General features: G+C 40.7%; 1 protein-coding gene across 1 annotated transcript in view; it reads right to left on the reverse strand.

Moving 5' to 3' along the window:
• The window catches only part of WDR48 (WD repeat domain 48), a 24316-nt gene extending 9139 nt beyond the window's left edge, over window positions 1-15177 (reverse strand). Inside the window, exons 1-13 of the mRNA XM_014534924.1 lie at window positions 14977-15177; window positions 13042-13120; window positions 12115-12197; window positions 11858-11987; window positions 9865-9953; window positions 9370-9471; window positions 7265-7489; window positions 4974-5048; window positions 3880-3982; window positions 2984-3081; window positions 2460-2567; window positions 2045-2141; window positions 1289-1384 (exon numbers count right to left, since the gene is read on the reverse strand). Coding sequence (XP_014390410.1) covers window positions 1289-1384; window positions 2045-2141; window positions 2460-2567; window positions 2984-3081; window positions 3880-3982; window positions 4974-5048; window positions 7265-7489; window positions 9370-9471; window positions 9865-9953; window positions 11858-11987; window positions 12115-12197; window positions 13042-13120; window positions 14977-15162 — 1471 coding nt within the window. The 5' untranslated portion in view covers window positions 15163-15177. The remainder of the gene's footprint in view (window positions 1-1288; window positions 1385-2044; window positions 2142-2459; window positions 2568-2983; window positions 3082-3879; window positions 3983-4973; window positions 5049-7264; window positions 7490-9369; window positions 9472-9864; window positions 9954-11857; window positions 11988-12114; window positions 12198-13041; window positions 13121-14976) is intronic.
• Window positions 15178-22476: the final 7299 nt, after the last annotated feature.

Raw genomic sequence — 22476 nt, forward strand, 5'->3', positions numbered from 1 at the left:
ACACCATAGTGTCCTGAGCTCTGGCTGGGGAGGTGGGCGGGCCCTGCCCTGCTTTACTGTGGCACTTTGACTTGAAGAATGACTTGGGGTTTCCTGGGACTTCTTCCCCCAACCCAAACCTGGATCCAAGAGGTGCTGACAGTAGCATTGTTTCTTGACTAATCTTTATCGGACACTTGGGCCTCTGAGGGCCTCCTGTCTGTGATGTTATAGATGGAGGACAAGCAAAGAACAGGACAGGACAAGCCCACAGCTGCACCGCTGATAAATGGCAGAGCCATACCAGAGCCTCGCTTTCTCAACCCTCGGTGGAGAGATATGTCCACTGAGTTTCTCTGGGTCCCAGCCAACTGTGCAAGTCTGATGGGGAGGTGACACAAAAGAAAAGCCACATGGGGGACCAGTGCCCTCTCTCTGGCAGGGACATGAGAAGACTGGCTTTCAAGGAAGCATGCCATGCTTACAAAAGAGATTTAAAGTCCAAAAATCATTCTGGATGCGTCAGTCAGCAGAGCGAAGTCTCTGCTAGGTGCGCATCGCTGCTGACCAGCAGAAGCGGGCCATCCTCAGCAGACTTCAGGGAACTCAGAATCCTCAGCAGAGTAGGCCCTCAGTAGGTGGGACACAAGGCATCTTCAACTGGCTGTCGGTTACACATAAGTTGTCAAATTTTAAGATCTTTCCTCCCCTTTCTTTAATCAGACTGAGCCTATGAGAAGGTTGCTGCCCCTGACGGTGGCACACACAGTCTTTGAATGTCATCAAGGGCATTCATTCTTTATATAGACGTGTTCACTTTTCCTGACACTTCTGAGTTGGAATTTGATTTTTTTGAAACATTCAGAGCCAAGATCAGGCAGATCATCAGACTAGGTAATAGCAACATTTCAGGCCAACATGAAATATGACAATACGAGGCCAACCTGGCTTTCTGATGCAGCTAACTAGCTAGGCTTGAAGGTAAGTCCAGCAGGTCCATGGATACCCTGAGAAACAGCTTCAGCATAAGCCTGTCTACTTTTAAGGACAAAGGTCATGTGAATATACAGGGTTTATTCTCTCTATATTGAGCAGTTTCACTGATTGAAAGTTCCTTGGATTTTCAGTGAAGACTGGATGGATGTTCCTTCTTTGGGATGTGGAAGGGAAGGCAATAAATTGGGCACATCACAAATATTATGTCACAATTTAGCAAATGCTTAAAGTGTTTCTTAAAATAACAACCAGTCTAAGTCTTTTTAACTTCTGAGTAACTGTTAACCATTTATCCCGATATAACAGCACGAACCATGGTTCACTTCATTTTCTTCTTCGTCTATGGGATTCACATGTGTTCTAGGCCAATATTCTAGGAGTGCCTGGAGCAAAAGTCCTCCTAAGTTCACTGCAACAGAGTTAATTAAAAAGAAAAAAATGGAAAAGAGAATTACTCGTTTTTACCTAAAAATAGAGGGAAAGAAATAAAAACAAGTTTCCACATATTCTGATGTTAAATTCTTTTTCCTAATCCTCACCTGAGGATATGTTTTTATTGCTTTTACAGAAAGGAGAGAGAGAGAGAGAGAGAGAGAGAGAGAGAGAGAGAGAGAGAGAGAGATAGATGTGAGAGAGAAACACCACATGTGTCCCGACTGGGGATCAAACCCACAACCCTGTGGTGTATGGGATGACACGGCACCCACCCAAGCCACCTGGCCAGAGCCTGAGTTTAATTCTTAACCCAATGCCAATGATGTTTAAAAGCAAGACTTCAGAGATTTTTCCAAGTCTATTAAAATTTTATCTTTGAATGTTTAAAGCAGTGGTAATATGGAGCAAACATATTCTATTTGGTTTTTCAGATATAGCCATTCTTTAAAAAGGCTATTTCATATAAAGCCACTAGAACGGTATTTGTATACATCGGGTACATGCTACATTCTTAGGAAAATCCTGACCAAAGACATCAACACAACAGAACAGACTCTTAGAAGATGAGCACAAGGAGAGAGCACAGACCCACCTTCTCTTTTGCAAGGAGGAAGAGAAGGAAGGACACACTCACGTTTTGGATCTGACCCATCAGGGCTGCTGAAGCCGGCATCTTTGGCAGAAACCCAAGCAGCAAAACAGTCGCTCTCATCCAGAGTAATAGTCAACATCTGTCAGAAATAAAAGTTGTTAGTGGCATGCCATTGGATACATTCTCCAAACGCGTATCTAAACCTTTATTTGTACTGTTTAACTAAAGTGCTAAGCCACAGATTCAGAACCAAAAAGTGTTTCATGCAGTTCTATGCAACTACAGTTTAATTTACTAGGACACCAAAAGATATTTAAACTACATTTTACAAGAATTAATAATTTTTTCCCTTTCATACTTAAAAACATAGGATGCTGTAATTAATGATACTTAATTTTGAGCTACATTAGAAATTTTCAACTATCCCAAATTGCACAAGTACCAATTGTGAACTTACCCCTGTTTTTAAGTCTACTGAGAACCAATTTGGTACATACACCATCTTAAATCTTTTTTTAATTTCATCTTCAAAATCCACTTTGCCAAGATCTTCCACTTTACTTGCCTATACATAAAAAATAAAGTATAATAATTAAGTGGCAACTTAATTTGATTCTGACTTAGCTACTCAAAATTTTACACATTTTCACATTTTGCCTATTAACATGGAGTCTAAAACATTTTTTAAAAAAATGGTCAAACATTTTTATTTTAGAGCAGTTACCTTTAAATAACTATTACAATTTTAAATTAAAAACCCCCCCACAAAATATTCGTTTTGGAAACTATAGCCTTATCTAATATTCACGTAAGAAAGTATCTACCCCCCAAATAAAGTATTATTGAAACTAAATCTTAATTTATATACTTATTATCTTGGTGTATATCTATCTATATATCTACATCTATGTATATCTATATCATAAAAAATAAGTGGGATACATGAACCAGTATCATATATTTAATATAAAAGATACTTACCTTCAATACGTCCCAATATGCCACATTATTATTGGTATCTTTTGTTAATATATGTCTCTTATCATTCAGAATGTGGCACTGAATAATACTAGCACCGCCTAAAGGAGAAAAACCCACACAATTAGCAGAACAATCCTTCTACTACATTTAAATTCACTGTGTGGCAATAACTGTGAACTGGTATCTAACAGAACATAAATCATACTAGCCCCCCAGGAAGAAGAAGGCAAATCAGAAGACTATGTCATTATATCTAAGGCAATTTAAGGTCAATCAAACAAAAATAGTCTGGTTTTAATACAGATTATAGGTTAAAAGAATCCTCACTTCAACATGGGGCTACTAGTTGAAACTGTTAAGGGCAGACAGTTTTACCCGCTGGGAAAGTCCAAATGATGACAGGAAACCTTTAAATGAGCCCCATCTCTCATCAACTTTTGCTTCCTATCTTCCTTCTCTTTATGCTCCTGCAGGAACATTGTTGTTGAATGTGTCATTCAATATTCTAATCCCAAGCTCTGACATTAAAGTCAGAGGTGCCATTACAGCTGTAGTCTGTAGAATTCTAGGACCAGATCTGACTTTTCTGGCTTGTGCTAAAAGACAACACTAAACTCTCTATATTTTTCAGAATGGCTGTTGGCTTTACCAAGACCGTGACTATCCTGATGCTGGGTAAAAAGATTAATTAAAGAAAGCCCACATTTTGAAGTCACTGAATAGCAGTTTTTAAAAGCTTTCTTCTATTAAAAATAAATCAAAATGCTATTATGAGTCTTTTGTTGACATCAGAATTACATTAATAGAAGGTCATCTCCTCCATTTCTGTCAGTCTCTTAGTAACTACAATTAATCTCCACAAAAGGTACTAAATACCTTCCAATTTCCTTACTCACCTTTAATAACCTGGTCAGGTTGTGTACAAAGGGGTGTTATAGGATTTGTACAGTCATTGTCATAATCTCCAGAGGCTCTAAAGTTGTGAATTCCCTTCAATGTCTGAAGGAACAAAATTTATTATTTAATCATTTTATGCTTTATAAGCGTTGCCAATCTGTTTAAAGTGGCAAGAAAAACAAAGAACAAACAAATGAGAACAACCCAACAATAAAACATCAGCCAAAAAATACATAGTGACAAAGTATGATTATCTACCATGATTTAAAAAACCCAAACGAACATTAAGAAGGGAATGTCTTTTTGGAGAGAACAGCAGGCATTCTTCCAGGTAAACTATGTTGATCGCAAATTAGCACAACGAAATTTAGACAAGAAATGTAACATTTGTTACAGTACAGAGAAAGACCACTTGACCTGCATAATAAATAGGAATAAATATAAACACTTGCTCGTTTGTTATCCACAAACAGTCTGGTAAGAAAACTTAAAGTCTTCAATTAAGATTTAAGCATTAATAGTACTTTTGATGACTTCTCTCTGACCATCCTCTTATTTCTCTCCCTGTTTTTCATACTATGAAGAAAAAGGAAATGAGTCTGAAAGCACAGTTTTCTGTTTTCTCTGTTTAGAGAAACAGAAGCCTAACCAGTTTCCCTGCTGTGCTGGTACTGGGCTGCCTATTTTCAAATGCAGCTCCATGAGGTCAGAGTTGTACTAAATCTACTGGCTGTATCAGGCCACAGCTTAGGCATGTCACATATATTTCTTGGCTTCTGAAAAGACATTGAAGCGTCATTTTGACTACTACCTTAATTTCTATACAACCCTTAGGCCCACACCTGCATTCATAGGGGTTTCAGATTTTTGCACTGTTGAAAGGCATGCTGAGCCACAAAGACATCGAAGCGTCATTTTGACTACTACCTTAATTTCTGTACAACCCTTAGGCCCACACCTGCATTCATGGGGGCTTTCAGATTTTTGCACTGTTGAAAGGCATGCTGAGCCAGGCTCATACTGAGCATTTGCTACTGGGTCTAATCCTTTATCAGCTTCTAATCCTTTGTCAGCTGTACAATGGCTCACTTACCCATTTATTTACTGTAGATTTCGTTGTTGCAACCCAGATTGCAGGAGGTGGATCAGCGGATCTATCAAGCTCCATCTGAAAACAACCCACAAAAATACCGCTGTGTGGAATGCTGACTCTTCTGAGCTGCCAGGACCAGCTCTACGTTATTAAATAACTCCTCCATTCAGCACTGTGTGTTGACTATACCATGGCACGTGTTAAAAGCTAGGGATTCAGCAAATGAATGAGGGAGTCTGTGCTAAAGAAATTCATGACCCTATAAAAGTGTAGCAGCAGTGACTTCTCACCAAAAATAATGGCTTAAAGGTTTGTGTGGTTAATTTAAGGCAGGGGTGGGGAACCTTTTTTTTGCTAAGAGCCATTTGGATATTTATAACATCATTTGAGAGCTTAAAGGTTTAAGTGTGGTTAATTTAAGGCAGGGATGGGGAACCTTTTTTTCTGCTAAGAGCCATTTGGATATTTATAACATCATTTGAGGGCCACACAAAATTATCAACTTAAAATTAGCCTGCTATATTTGGTCAAACATTTAATTAACTCACACCTAATACCTCAGCAGGGCCAGACCCAATGATCTGTGGGCCTTACATGGCCTGTGGGCTGGACGTTCCCACCCCTAATTTAAGGGATCTACATGGGTACAGGCCAAAGGATGACTTATCAGAATTTTTTTGTTTTGCTACCCCTTTTTTATGTTCTTAATAACAAAGAAATGGATTTATTTTTCTCTTTGAAAATGTTAGTAGTAAAAATATAACACAGCAAAAGTGAAAAGTACCCCACATAATCTACCCCCTCACCCAAGGATAGTGCACTTGTGAACAGTTTACTGTGTGCCCTTCTGTATTTTTAAAATACTAAATGTATGCCTTAGCCGGTTTGGCTTAATGGATAGAGCGTCAACCTGCGGACTAAAGGGTCCCAGGTTCAATTCCGGTTAAGGGCACGTGCCTGGGTTGCGGGCTCGACGCCCAGTGGGGAGCACGCAGGAGGCAGTCAATCAAAAATTTTCTCTCAATATTGATGTTTCTATCTCTCTCTCCCTCTTCCTTCCTCTCTGAAATTAATAAATATGTATTAAAAAATACTGAATGTATAAATATACAAATGCCCATATATCATGCAACGGGAATCACTCTGCATTAGCCCACTGTTCTTCCTGTACCAGGAAACCGCAGGACTGGAGCTGCGGGGACAGGGCTGGACTCTTAGCAAGCCGGGATCCTCTTCAGTTCAGAGCGACACTCCTTGTAACATATGGCTGCCTGCGCTAAGGTCTTTTTCTCCAGCCAAGAGACCCTGGCAGCTGCAGGACTCACAGCGCAGTGTTCCTCCTCCCCACCTTCACCCCATCAGCTGCTTCCTGCACACACGCTGTGTCTGTGACGGCAGCCCTAACTCGCTTGCTGTTCTCTAAAGCATTACTGGTTTGTCCATTAGGACGTGCCCTCTACCTTAGAGAACTGCACTCAGCCAGCCCACAGGCATCCTCTCAACGTCTCCTCGACCTCTGTTCCCTGTTGCAGCCCCTCCTCCTATGCTGTGGTCTGGGTGTCAGATGTCACTCAGCTGCACAGATGGATATTTGCAGTTGTTTCTTGCTTTCCCTGATGTTTGCAGATGATTTCTGAGAAGACAGGGTAGTCTGTCTTTATGCTCCCTTTGAAAGTTCCTCGCTGTGTTGCAGTGTGCAATTCTAGGACTATCAGTGAGGCTGGACATCTGTCCCGTGATGCCTGGCCATTTTTTAGCCTCGGCTCTACTTCTAATAGGTGTCAATATGGATGGCTTCCCAAGTACCCGTTCACCCACATCCAGACCCCGATCAGGACCACACTGAGCAGTCACCTGTGGGGTGTGAGCCAGCTCATTCCCTCCTCCTGAGGAGTGCTCGGCCACACCCTCCCTCCCTCTTGAGCAGTGGACAATTTCTGCTTACAGATACCTGAACTCCTCATATTCCTCCTCTAATGACAGGTTAAGACAGCCAGGCGCTCTCAGGAGCAATGTAACAATCTTAATTATATAAACTAAAATATATGACATACTGCCCTGATTGACCGGTATGGCTCAGTTGGTTGGAGTGTTGTCACTTGCACCAGAAGGTGGTGGGTTTGATTCCTAGTCAGGGCACACACCCAAGTTTCAGGTTCGATCCCTGGTCGGGTCGCATACAGGTGCATACAGGAGGTAACCAATCAATGTTTCTCTCTCATGTTGATGTTCTTCTCTCTCTCGCTCTCTTCCTTCCTCTCAAATCAATTTAAAAAATATATATCACATACCTTGAGAACTGGTGCCTTTTCTTCACAAATCAGCACTCGAATGTCAGGGTTTCTTAGGTCTGTACAATAAATCTTCCGGTCCCTTCCTCCAGAATACACATGTGTGAAGGCGTCATTGACTTGCAGAGCCCAAACGCCTTCATCATGGACTCGGTACGTCGCTATACATCTCTGCTGACCGAGGGACCACAGGCGAATTGTCCCATCAGAACTGCCAGAAAGACACTGGGAACAAAGAAAGTAAAGGTTAGAGATCTGTCCAAAAGCTCCTGTGCTCTGCCCAGGCTTCTCTCCTGACGCTACACTGTCAAGCACACACCCCTAGCAACCTGTATTTCTGCCTCTGAAAAGTGGCTTGACCCAGGTATGTTGACACCAATCAAAATAATTGCTATGGTGACGGACCTCAAATCATAAGATTTGCTAACTAAGGATCTTACGCTACAACAAAGGAAGTGAGGCAATAAGTTGCTGTCCATGAGATTCACTGGCCTATTATACATCACTAGAGGCCTGGTGCATGAAAATTCATGCACTGGAGTGGGGGTCCCTCAGCCTGGCCTACCCCCTCTCACAGTCCGGGAGCCCTCAGGGGCGGGAGGTGATCCGGCGATCAGGGGAAGGCAACGCCCCATCACACCTTGCTGCTGCCACTGCCGGCAGCACAAGCCTCGGCTGGCCCTGGTTACCTGTGCCTTGGGCCGGCCCTGGGTGGCTGGGGGCCTGAGGGGACTGGGGATCTCCGGAGGCAGGCCGCATGTCTGCCGCCCTGGTGGGGCTGAGGGGACTGGGCACTGCCATCTTGTGGCTGTGGGCGCTGCTATCTTTGAGGGTGTGGCAGTCAATTAGCATATTCCCTTCTTGTTGGCTGTGGGTGCCACCATCTTTACAATGGTGTGAGGGTCCATTAGCATATTCCCTCTTTATTAGATAGGATAAGTCCTTGAATCACAATGCCACCAGAGACCCTGCATTAGAAGCTTGCAGGGTGATTCTGCAGGATGCAAAATAAACTCTGGTCCAGTAACTAATATCTAGTGCTTCTGTCTCAAACAAGAGTTTGAGAATCAGTAGCTGACTTTAGTGAAGTGCATTGACTTGTATTTAAGTCATCTTGGTTTTAAAAAGCACATTCATAAACGTATATATAGAAACAAGACATGGAGTGTAACAGTCAGGAGGAGCTTTAGCAAGTCTGCCAGGCCCAGAGCCCTCTTCTGGAAACCATCGTGTCTACAGCCCATATGTAAGGGCAGTCCCATGGAGACCATACGACCCAGGCAACCTGGACAAAGCTTAGAGAACAAGGCCTGGCACCCGTCTCCCGTGCAGCCCAGCAGCTACACTGCAAAACCTGAGCAGCTGACTGCACTAGGCTTCTTGACTCACATGAAAATGGGGCTGCACAGGGTTCAAGAGCTCTAAAAATCCAGGGATTACGACAAGAACATACTCATTATTTCTAATCTTCTCACGTACTACACAGACTAAATATGATTCCCACTTTGCAGATGAGCTAACTAAGGACCAGGATGAAGTCCTCTCCTCCAGGCCACTCAATGCATTAACACTGAGTGCCTTCTACATCTCCAAGCCTCTCTTCGTCTGGCTCTGGGAAGTGATTTCCTTCCTTTGGTTAGTTTTTCAAACCTTTCTTTCACCTTTGGGGACAAAAAGGTTTCTCTAATTCACATGTGAGGCAATTTTCATGACGTAATTTCCACAGAAGTAATAGAATTATGGTGTTTCTCATCTCATAATTTTCCTACTCTCCCTTTTCTAGCTCCATCACAATCAATTAATTCCAATTAGCTGTGAACTTATCCCTGCCCCATGAAAAAATGGCTGGGGGAGCAGGAGTAAGTGGTAGTGGAATAAGTGGTGCTTAGTTTTCGTTTTTTATCTACAATGATGAAAGATCGTTTTTTCAAAATTGGGGTTATTATATATACAATTTAATATTTTAAGGATTTAAAATTAATCCACAGTTTATAATATATGCAGCTTTGTTCAATCAGTGTGTGCAGCAGTACACTAAGTGGGGGGTTTCTGTTGTATGAAACTTGGCAAAGCCATTAGGTCAGTGCCCACGCAAAGCTGCGTACCTGGGTGCCGTCTCTGTTCAGCAGCAACGCTTTCACATTATCCGTGTGCCCTTTAAGCTTCATCAGCTTTGCACATGTTCTTGGATCCCATACCCTTAAAACCTATAAATTTTAACAAAATATTACGTAAACTGAGTATATCCACGATCAAATTTCAATAACAGATGACTTTTATAAATCAAATGACAGCCACTAAATTCTGAGAAAGAAACATTGCTTCTGCCAACGGACACCGTCTAAGGCTCCCTTTTCAAGTGGGAGGAAGCCTCTTTAATGTCAAAAAATGAACAGGCCTTTCCCACCCCGTCCACCCACCCCCATTACCACACACGACAGTAATTACACAGTTATGCTCTTATTTGTTCAAATAAAACCTTTCTTTTAGCATTCCACCAGGCAAAACCACTGTCTATATGGCTAGTAATGACACAGATCAAATTATTTTGGTTTCTTTGTTTTCTAGAGTTAAGGTACACCCTTCAAGCTCCCCCTTACCTTCTCAGTGGACCCTGATACAATGATTGTTCCCAGTTGGTTCATTGCCAGGCTATAAATGGAATCTTTGTTCCCACTTAAAGAAGAAGCTATTAAGGATAAATGGAGCTACATGTTAACAAAATTACCAGATGTTTAGTAGCTAGTCAGCAAAAATTGCAGGCTTAATTATTCAATTTCGAAAATCTTATCTTTATGAGTGCTCTAAAGAAATCTATAACAGAGATATCAAGTTTTACATCTTTTCTGGATTTGAGTATACACAAATGCTCAATAAATATTTGCTAAATTGAACTGTACTGCCATTTAAAAGCTATCCACATAAGTAATATATTTTCAAAGATATACATGTACCACTGAGATATATGAAAAATATGTCCAAACTCACTATTTCAAATAAACAAAAATACTATTTTCACCAAATCAGATTAAAAAGAAAACAAGGTAATATTCAATTATCAGAAAACACAGTAAAACGGCACTCTCACACATTGCTTGTGGGAGGACAATTTGGTATAACTCTTCTGGAAGGAAACCAGGCAACATGTAGCAAGAATCATGTTCAGGCCCTTTGATTCAGAACAAAATATCACTGAAGTGAAAAAAAAAGCATATAAAACTATGGAGTATGATGCTAATTTTACAATAAAGAATAATATATGTAAAGTATTTAGAAAAGTAACTGCTTGTAGGAGTGCTCAATAAATGTTAGCTATTAGTATTATTTCTGTAATCACAAAAAACTTATGAGGTCCTCTCTAAACTATTCTAAGCCAAGACATATCTGTTGTAGAATCTGTAACCACTAAGCCTAGTCTCTGACCTTGAGACCACCCTGCTGTTCTGCTTTGTTCCGTTTTGTTAGTGTCTCTTTGAGGCAGGACTTACATCTACAAAGAGCTAAATGGATCACGACAGCCTCAGCAGGGACCAGCTACTGAAGCACTGAGAGAGTGTACAGGTGGAAAATCAAGAACAAGGGGAGAATAGTGTTTAGACCTTCACATATCTCCCAGGGGGGAAAAGCAAGACAGTATTAAAAAAATCATAAACACCAGCCACGCAACTTGCCCCTCTTGGCTCATACTAGGTTTTATTAGAACTGCCCTGGCTATGTCAGTGTGAGTGTTCCACAGTCATGACAAATTGAATCTATAATGCAGGGATCTAGATCAGGGGTGGGCAAACTTTTTGACTCGAGCTGAATCTATAACACAGGGATCTAGATAGTTCAAGTCCACGTCCTGAACACAGACCTTCCAGGCCAGGCTTAGCCAAAAAATGTGCTCCTTAGAGTCCCGTCTGACACCTGGCCTGCAGGACTCTAGTAGGCTGGGCCAAGCATGAGGCTGAGTTTCAAGTTTAGACTTGGATGGGTCTGACCTGGTCATCCGAGATCTCTTAATTGAAGAGGCATCCATGCTATTAACCTGCTGTGAACGTTCTGAATCGCCTCTCGCAGCACCCTAGCCTCCCTGAACTCCTCTAGAATTGGCTGGATTCTTTGGGCTGCTCTAAAAAGGTCCTGCAAAATTCGCACTCAAAACCTTTTCTTTCTTTGCTTTGGGTATTTTCCATCTGGGCCATTAACTCAAAGGTTCTTAATATACAGTAACACTTTGGAAAGTCAGAAACTGCCTACCCTGTCAGTATCTGCTGAGTGTGTGGCTTTGGGCAGGCGATGCTGTGGGAGATGCTACTACTTACAAAGTAGTAGTAAGACAGACTCTGCCGCCTGCAGGCCCTCAGGCTTCAGCTAGGGGTCTAAGGGATGCACATGAAAGCTGGCACTTGGAGAAGTTACCACTTAGATGCGGCGAGGAACTAGCTCCTTGCCCAAGCACACCCTTGGGGGCTAGAACGCTGGAGGTAGAAGCACTCTCTAGATATGAACCACTGTCTCAATACAAACTTATCAAAAATATTTTATAAACCATTCTTTGTTTATGTCAACTTGGAGCACTTTCAAAGACATTTTTTTCAAACTCCTTACTTGTGACAGTGTTATTTGAGGCAGTCAGTGCTGTTAGAGTATTCACATCCCAAAGGAATATTTGTCTGTCCAACCCAGCCGATGCTACCAGTTCTTTATCCTTGGCATATGCTAAGGCCTTTACATAATCCTGTAACAGAACACACGTACTATGACCTACATTGTAGATCCATAAGAAAATGAGCCACTTAAAGTACTGAGACCCCAATATTACACTAAACACACTGAAAATTGAAATATTATGTTAGCTCTTTTACCTTATGTGTCCTTAATGTTGACATACAAAATCCCTTATGTGCATTCCATACTTTTACTGTCGTGTCAGAAGAAGCAGATATTACTAGAAGAGGCAAAGAATTAACAAACACCTTAGTGGTATATACTTCAATATTTATAATATTCCTAATATTAATTCAAATGTCTGTTCATGTTTATACATACATATAGTACATATATAATCTAAAAGCTTTTTCTCGCCCTAGCTGGTTTAGCTCAGTGGATAGAGCGTCGGCCTGCAGACTGAGGGGTCCCAGGCTCGATTCTGGTCAAGGGCACATGCCAGGGTTGTGGGCTCGATCCCCAGTGTGGGGCATGCCGGAGGCAGCCAATCAATGATTCTCTCTCATCATTGATGTTTCTGTCTCTCCCTCCCTCTCCCTTCTTCTCTGAAATCAATAAGAATTTAAAAAATATTTATTTAAAAGCTTTTTCTAGAACCTATTGTATTCTGCCTCAAAATTTTATTTTTTTAATAGCTAAGGCAAATATTTTTTAAAGTTCCAGTTGAACTAATTTGATTGGGAAAATTTCTCTAACACAGACTGAAAAACCAAGAAATGGATCCTACCATAATAAGAACAGAAAGAGATATTAATAAGGTTAAAAGAAGAATACATAGTATATGAGTCTATTTATATAGACAGTTCAAATGTAGGCAAAACTAATCTATAGTGTTTAGAAGACAGTGGGGCAAGGGACAGTGACTGGAAGGGTGGCACGGGGCGGGACACTTCTGGTCATCTGTTTCTTATGTGGGTGTTCACCTTGCAAGCTTGTACTCTCAAGTGTGCATGCTTTTCTGTAGGCATGCTATATTTTAATAAAAAGCTTACATGAAAAATGAAAAAAATACATCAAATTAAATTAGAAGCTTCCTGAAGCCAAATAATCAAAGAAATACTTACATGTTTTCCCATTACAACAGAGTACAATGTCGTTTACCCAATCGGTATGGTGCTCCATAGATGCTATGTATGGATCTTGCTGAAATTAAAAGAAAAATCATAGGATATCATTAGCTTATCTTAGAGAATGAACTGTATTACAAATTATAGATATGTTTAGATTCTTCAGTGTGACCCACTGCTCTATGACCTTAAAATCTAGCCCCCAGGAGTTGATGCTTCCAGATACCATGTGCATAGAAGTTTTGTTTCAGGACAGTTTTATTACTGATAAAAGCCTAGGTTTCCAGGACAAATGCTTAATTTTTATGCCTTGAGTCAGTGAAGGCAACAATGGGCTACAGGAAGGCGTTACTGGAAAGGACAGGGCATGAACCCACCTGCAGGCTGGGGGGTATGAATCAGTGGTGCCGAAGGCTCACAGCGCACAGCAGGGGCAGAAACGAGGCGGCCGAGTGGTGAGGAGCCCAGCCTGCTGCAGAGGGAGATGGACACCCCTGCTTTCAGCTTCCTACTGTGGTTTTTACCTTCTGAATTAAGTGTTTTCTTCATGTTATCTACGGTCCTTCCGAGAAGAAATGGAAGCCAAGGGCTAAAGGAGTGCTACCCTGGTCACCATTTCAATTCAGTAATTTGAGATTCTTCTATTCCTCTCACTTGGCTTCATTACCAAGCCAAGTATTTAGTTACATCCTACACCTAAGACAGGCAAGTTCAAGAAACTTCCTGGCAAAGAGAACAAGTCTATTTGAGAAACGCTATTCAATCCTGTCATAAAACGAAGATCAGAAAAAAGATGTTTTAAGGGCAGCATAGGCAGCTTTCTAGATTCTTCCAGGTTAGTTTTTGTGAATGTTTTCCTGTAATTTGTTTGAAATACAGTACTGTTAATTCCCAGAAAGGTGACATTCCAATTCAAACATAAGTTTCAAAAAGCACTTAAAAGCCATGATTTTCTTCCTTCCCATGTTTCTGACATTGGGCCACCTCTATGGCCACTGTTTAAAGAATTCAAAGCCCACGAGACCAAAATCCATTTAAAGAAACATCATCTAGCAAGTGTGCAAAATAGTGGGTCTTTTTTGGACTGAACATCAGACTTGCAGAGCTTGCTAGGAAGACACAGACTTTAAAACCATAAGGATTAGCGCCAAGGCTTCAAGTCAGAGGGGCTCTAATTCCCTGTCACCTACTAGCTATTTAACCATGGATTTCTGTGAGCCTGTTTTCCCGTCTCCGAACACGAACCGTAACTAACAGCTGCCTCGAAGGAGGACTGTGAGAATTAAGACCATCTTGGATATGAAAGTGCTAAGAGTGTCTGGTACATAGCTAGGAGCTCAAGAAATGTCCTCTTCCTTCCCCGAATCTGCCTATGTCATTCACAATACAGACATTCAAACCAAACAGAAAAAGAATTCCTTGCAATTTGACGGGATTTGTCTTCACATGTGTTTAAATACTGGTCCGTTTAAGAAAGCAGGTTTTAAATCTGAAGAAGGGCAGCAGGTTGCCTTCATACTTTTACGACAACCTTGAAGAAATCTAATATTTGTTCAAGATGAGTTGTAATTGTAAAAGCATAGTCAACCTTTTCTTAATAGCAGTGAAAAGGGTTGCCAAGAAGCTTTTTGGGAACATAGTTACAGCAGAAAAATAAATTGTTGCAAGTAATTCCTCTACCAGACAAATCTCTTTATGTCTTTCTTATCAGAGGCCTAGTTTTATGGAGTCCCTGCCTTATCTGAAATACTTCGGAAACTCCCCTAGGGGTGTTTTTCTCAAGGGCTCATAGAAAGCTGGCTGCATGTCTTTATAGAGTGTACCAAATAACTCAGTGCTCAGAGATTCCATCGGAAACTCCGAAAGGCCTGCCGTATTAGAGCAAAATTTTCAGAGTATGAATTTCAAGTGTCCACTCGACCCCTGCCTTACTTTGTGCTGATTGACGCTCCATATCCTTATGATGGAGTCTCGACCTGCCGTGAAAAGCCTGTTGAGGGCTGGGTCCAGCTGCAGGGCATTGACTCCATTCCGATTGTACTTCTCCACTTCATCTCGAATCACATAGGAAACCTGACGAATGAGTGGACATTTGCTTTTTAGGAAGTGACAGAACATGCAGTAAAAGGCAGCCTACTGGCGGCAGATCTGAAATTCAAAATCCCAAGTTTTCCATATAAAACTTACTTTTCAATCCAATAAAAATTTTATTTTACTCTATAAACGAGTGAAGAGCTGAGGAGAGAAGAATGACATTAATAGCAGCCTAGTCCAAGAGGAGGCGGTCTGATGCTGAGCTACTATAACCGCTTCCTAACAGGCCTCCCACACTCTGTGGTTTGTCTTTAATCCATTTCCCACAAAGCAGCAAAACTGGAGTGTGTCTCACCTCTGCTCAAAACCCTCTCCAGCGCCTGCTCTCCCAGACTCACGATTTGACCAGGACTCCTCCACACGTGCAAGTGCCCTGCTCACCTCTCCTGCCACTCATCTTTGCTCACTCTGCCCCCATTGCTTGAACACACCTCCTTGCGCACAGAGCGTCCCATGTCCTGGTCCCTCAGTTTGGAAGGCCTTCCTCCCCTATCTCTGGCCAATCCTGCTGCAGTCCTTAGGGTTCTGTTTAATGCTTCCTCAAAAAGGTGTTCTCCGACCTGGCAAGCAAATGAGTCTTGTGTTCCTTTAACACACTAAACTTCTCCTTCTGAGCACTTCCCACTATTTTGTTACTGTAGGTCAGTTCTGTCTGCTTCATGTGAAACTCAAGAGAATCAACCAATTACAATTATGAAAAAGTCAACAAACTGGCCAGTAGCCAAAAGCAAAACTTTTCTAATTTAATGAAATAAACTGTTAAGAATAGAACAGGAGGTTCGGGGGGAGCGGGGAGACCTATTTACAATAGCAACAAGAACGAATACCTAAAATAACTGACAGAACAATGTACATAAAAGAAAAACTTGAATAAAGGAGGTGCCATATTATAGCACAGGAAGATTCCAAATTAACAACTGTTTCCTAAATTTGTGAATTTAGGAAACCCACCTTTAGCCAGAATCCCATGGAATTGCTTTCTAGAAGTTGACAAAATATATAGTATATGTGGTTTTTTGTGTGTGTGTGTGTGTGTGAAATACCAGTTATATTAAAAAATGAAAGCATATTCTTTAAAGATCTTAAAAGGTTTTATAAAGCTAAAGCTACCAAAATTACAATGAAGTACCACAATAGGAATATATTAAAAAAAAATCAATGGAATAAAACAAAATCTGGAAATATTTTTTCTATTATACACTTTTTATTTTGATGTAAACATGGTGTTTCAGATCAAAGAGGGCATGATAATTATTAAATAATAAATTATCTAGGAGCATCTAGTGATTCTATTGGGAAAAATTATATATCCTTTTTCCAAATTTTAAACCAAAATGAATTTTCATGTGGACTTAAGATTGAAATAGAATAATTTACTCATAAAAATACATTTTAAAAGACAGGTGAATATTTACATAAAACTACTTTGAGAAGGCTCTGCTAACATGACAAGAAATACAGTAATCTTTACAAAGGAAAAGAGCAATTCTGATTTGACCAAATACAAGTCAAAACCTTTTGCATGTACACAAATGTTCACTGCAGCATTATTCACAAGAGCCAAAAAGTGCAAACAAGTCAAATGTCCATCAACTGACAAAGGATAAAAAAATGTGGTATATGCATGCAATGGAATATTTTTCAGCCATAAAAGGAGTGACGTACTGACACATATTATAATGTGAATGAATCTTAAAAACATGGTAAGTGAAAGTGGCCAGTTATAAAATGGCTCATATTTTAGGATCCTATTTATTCTAAATGTCCAGAATATGTAAATCCACAGAGACTGAAAGTAGATTAGTGGTTGCCATGAGCTTGGAAGAGAGGAAAATAGGGGGGACTATTTATGGGCTCAGGGTTTCTTTTTGGGTTTATGGAAAATGTTCTGGAATTGGGTGATCAATGCACAACTTTGTGAATATATTAAGAAATCATTGAATTGTATATTTTAACAGGGTGACTTCATAATATGAATTTTATCTCAATAAAGCTGTTACTTTTTAAAAAATGCTTTCTGAAAAGAATAGTATGAGCAAGGTTAAAGGGCAAACATCTAACTGGGAAAATAATGAAATAAATACTACTACACAAGACAAAAGTTTAATCTTGACTACATACAAAGATTCCTTACAACACATTAACAACATGTCAAACTCTCCAACAGAAAGAGGAGTAAAGATCATGAAGAGGAAATTTTTTAAAAAAATGGCCAATGAACATAAATAAGCAATGACATGAAAAGGGTCAGAGTTGCATACATGAAGACAACAAGGATGTTGTCTTAATTCAGTCCTTTGGGTACAAGCAATGTAGCTGAGATCTACTCAAGCCTGCTTAAATTGAGAAAAGAAACATGTTAACACGAGGATACAAGATATCTAACAGCCCAGGGGCAGGAAATACAGTTATGACTCACAAGACATTTAAAAATAAAATCATGACACTTCTCTGCTGAAGCCTTCCAAAGGCTTTTTTTCACTACATTTAAAGTTCAAATTCCCCACATGCTTCCTGCATCTTCACACTCTCCTCAAACTAACTCCCCCCCCCCCCCCCCCCCCCCCCCCCCCCCCCCCCCCCCCCCCCCCCCCCCCCCGCCCCCCCCCCCCCCCCTAGTCACACCAAACTCCTGATCCTCAACACAGCGAGCTTTCTTCTTCCCATCCCTTCCCATTCACTGTTCCCCATGCTGAGAAGATTCTCCCCCTCCAATCCCCACAGGCACACTTCCCCAGCTTATATCTTGTCTGGCTCACCTTAACCCTTCTGGTCTTAGCAGAAGGTCACCTCCTCTCAAAGGCCTTCCCTGATCTCCACCCTCTATCACTTACACTACTTATTTCTCTCACAGTTCTTACCACACTCCACATTTATCTTTTTTGTGACATCTTCTTCATTCTAATGTTGCAAGAGATCAAGAAACTTGTCTGCCTTGTTCCTCCCACCACTCATTATAGTGTTTGGCATAGAAGACATTAAATAAATATTTGTTGCATGAATCAGGTATTAGAAAACCATCAGGAACCAAGTTGGCGTCAATGTCAATTTCAGTCTCTCTCGATCTCTCTTTCTCTGGGGCTTTATGACCCCTTATTTGCTTTTCTCCATACATTTCCTTTAACAGAGACTATGTAGCACGTACATCTTAATTTTCAGATTTCTCGAGATTATCTGATTAGTCCAGTGGGGAAGGGTCAGGTCCTCATTTTAGGTAGAAAGTAATTCTTAGCAAACAAGCCTGGGCCACTTCTTCAAAGGTATCCACCACAGATGCGCGATTAAAAATGGCAAAGAATTAGAAGTATCTTAATTGGATAAATTTTGGCACATCCATAAAACAGAATACTATCTAATCATTAAACATGTTGACGCAGATCTAGAATGAATGACATGGGAAGACAGCCGTGCTATATTTTAGTGAAATGTGTGGTCTAACACAGTGTGTATAAAAATCATTACTGTAAAAATGTTTCAGAATATTAAATATATATTTAAAAAATACATATACAAGTTTGGAAAGACATATAAATAAAAAACTAACCCGAGGAATGGAATTATGGTGACTGTCACGCCTTTTTTATATGGTTTCAATGTTTTACAATGGGCATATATTACTTAGTTTTTTGAATTTATAATTTAATTTTTGTCGAAGTAATTCTTGCCTATACTCAGTATATGAAATACTGAAAAACTGTAATGAAAAATCACATACCTATTGTCTGTGTAATACTCCCCATACCAGTCTTATTCCCTAGGAGTAACTAATTTCAACTCTTGGTTTCTTCTGGATAGTTACTGCATTTCTTGAAATATTGTGTTTATTCTATAGATAGAGTATCTTTCCGTTTATCCATTTTAGATTCACCTATTTACTCAGGCTACGGTAGATTAGGATGTAACTCTGAAACTACTCCCAATAACCCCTCCCTCTCCTCTTCTGATATAGATGCATCGCTATTTTTGGTTAAATAAATAATCAGTGCTACACTGTTTGACTTTGTAATTGCTATCTGCTGACTAGCTAAGTACTATATTATGAATACATTTCCTTCCTCAGAGAGCTTTTTCTTTTCCCTAGAGTTCTATCTTTCTTCCCTTCTTCAATGGTTTCCTCTACTTTAAGTTCAATTTTCTTTAATTGCTGCACCATGTTAGATATTACAGCAAGAATCCACCCCACCCCCCTCTCCCAGGCTTCCCCCTCAGCATCCTCCACCTTGCACTCAGTCTGGGCTGGCTGCCCTCTAGGTCTGCTGGCACAGCCTCATCCTCTGTGCCTCCCTTTACTGCTTTTCTGGGCTACAGCCATTGTTTCCTGAATTCCAATGTCTCCCCTTTCTTGGTTTATTCCGTTTACTCCCACCCTCTCCGGCAACAGAGATCCCTTTCATGCCTCAAATCTGACTTCTGCCAGCTGCAGAATGTTCTTTGCTTTTAAGGGCTAATATGATTAGACTGGACCCACTTGGATAATCCAGGATAACCCTCTACTTTAAGGTCTGTAACCTTAATTATATCTGAAAAGTCCTTTTTATCACGTAACATAACATATTCACAGGTTCCAGGGATTAGGGCATGGCATTTTGGTGGGGAGGCACTCTGCCTACTACAGTAACGAAACAATTTTTTATGTGAAAACAAATGTGGATATATTATGGAATAAGTACAAAATTCACAATACTTTTAAGAAAAGAAGGGAGATTCTGAAAGCATTTCCGGTTCACAAAGGGAATATTCTGGGCTCTTTCCCCAGGCTCCCCTGAGGTGTGTGTGCATGAACTCATCTCCCCTTGGGTGCCTCACACACATCGTAATCACGGCATGTTCCAAGCCCAACTCTTGATAGTCCTCCCCAAATAGCTTTTCCTGGTCTTCCTCATTGATGGAGTTAATGGTGACTTCATTCTTCCAGTTGCTCAGGCGCAAAACCTTGGTGCCTTCCTGACTTTAATTCCAAGCACTTCTCAGGAGCCTGGTGGGCCATTATCACATAGCATCTGGCCTCCTCTCTCTGCCCTGCGCACCCACAGGAGGTTCTGAACACAGAAGCCAGGCCACGCTTATTAAAACACAAGTATATCCTGTATAGTCCTCTGCTCAAAACCCACCAACTCCTTCCCATGGCACTCTAGACCTCACTATGCCCTGGTGCTCTGTCTACATGGTCCGGTCTGCAGTTACCGCTCTGATTTCATCTCCGGCTCCTCTTCCCCTCATTCACTCCATGCCAGCCACAAAGGCCTCTTCATTCCACAAACAGGCCAGGGACATTCCCACTCAGGACCTTTGCATGTGATATTCTCACTGGAATGCCCGCCCCTTCCATGGCACTCTCGTTTCCTCATTTCTTTTGGATCCTTACTCAGAAGTCAGCCTCTCAGCAAGGCATTCTCTGGCCACTGCAACTGAAATTTCACTTCCTCATCTTCTGCTGCTTATCACACTATCTAACCATTGTTTAACCTTTAAAACTTATTTTCTCTCAGCCTTTCATTATGAAAAAGTTAAAACACAACAGTCGAAAGAATTACACAGCAAACATTCACATACCTGCCACATATATCTATTCTACAATTAACATTTTCTATAGTTGCTTTACCTCATAACCATCTATTCATTTGATCCATGTTATTTTTCAATGCCTTTCAAGGTAAGTTGCACATCATCAATAACACTCCCCCCTAAATACTTCAGCATGTATATTATTAACTAGAGTTCATTATTTATTCATGGCTCCTTTTTTAAAAAGATAAACTTTACTTAGAGTGAAATGTACAGATCTAAGTGTACATAGATACTCTGACAAATGAATATACCTGTGTAATACAAACACTTACTAAGATACATTGAACATTGCATCACCCTAGCAAGTTGCCTCATCCTCGTCCCCAACCTCTATACCCCACTCCCAATCTAGATCTGATGCTTTCTCCACAGATTAGTTTTGCCTGTTCTATAATATCCTATAAATGGAATCACACAGCTCTTTTATATAAGGCTACTTCTAGCTATCAAGCTAACTCAGGCTAAATTTGGCCAAGAAAAACTGGCTAAATATCAATAATTCTCACATTTGTTTTTCCTGCTCAATCTTGTGGACCATGACTTTCTGCTTGAACCTATATTTTTGGAGTGTTAATTTTATTTTATTTATTTATTTTTTTTTAATTTTTTTTTAAAATATATTTTATTGATTTTTCACAGAGAGGAAGGGAGAGAGATAGAGAGTTAGAAACATCGATGAGAGAGAAACATCGATCAGCTGCCTCCTGCACATCTCCTACTGGGGATGTGCCCGCAACCCAGGTACATGCCCTTGACCGGAATCGAACCTGGGACCTTTCAGTCCGCAGGCCGACGCTCTATCCACTGAGCCAAACCGGTTTCGGCTGGAGTGTTAATTTTAAAAAGATTCTGAAAAGCAGTCTTGCCTGACTTTTCCTACTCATTGGTTAGTAAAAAACTGTCCTCGGGCCAAATCCTGTTTAATAAACAAGGTTTTATTGGAACACGGTCACACCTATGCATTTAGGTATTTTCTATGGGTGGTTTCACATTATAATGGCAGAGGTCTGGTTATGACACAGAATGGTCTCCAAAGTGTAAAATTCTTACTATCTGGCCCCTTGGAGAAATTTTGCAGACCCCTGTTCTAAACTGACGCCGCAGTTTTAATTACCCATCCTGCATAAAAAGTAACTCAGATATGGCTAATTTGTAAGAGTCTTTTCTTGAGGAGCCAGGATTTGGCATCATTCTACTTCCTTTAAAAAGTATCAAAGATTAATCAAGCAACCCAGAATTGGGACTCAAAATCCGGACTCAACACCATACTGAGCTCTGAATAGGTGTAGAATAACTAAATATTTAGCAGGGAAAAGAGTTAAGTACTGGTAGAATAGACATTTGTTGGCTGTCTCTCCATCCCTCACTTCTGCTCCCAATGTGTTTTCCTCAAGGCAAGCTGATTCCAGGAGAAACTAGACAGGGACTATTTAAGGGACTCTTATCTGCCACTGATAGTGTGGTGAAAGGAGACAAGGTCTGGGTTAGAGGCAGCCACCATGCCACCAAGAGGGGAGGCCTAGAGCTGGAAGTTTGGGAATAGGAGAGGACCAGCCCGTGGTAAAGCTGACTTTACATCACTTCCTAGGGTAGAGTCACAGTGAGCTCTCTGGTTCGAGATTTGCATGCAACTAGCACTGCCTATTGAGCCTGGTTGAGTTGGAGTCATTTCCAATCAAAAAATTGTTATGAAAGAGCAAGTATTTATATTATTGAATGATCACTGAGTATTACGGCATAGTTGCTGCTCTTAAACCAGGAATACTAGTA

The sequence above is a fragment of the Myotis brandtii genome, unplaced genomic scaffold (assembly GCF_000412655.1).
Source record: "Myotis brandtii unplaced genomic scaffold, ASM41265v1 scaffold134, whole genome shotgun sequence".
Classification (NCBI taxonomy): domain Eukaryota; kingdom Metazoa; phylum Chordata; class Mammalia; order Chiroptera; family Vespertilionidae; genus Myotis; species Myotis brandtii.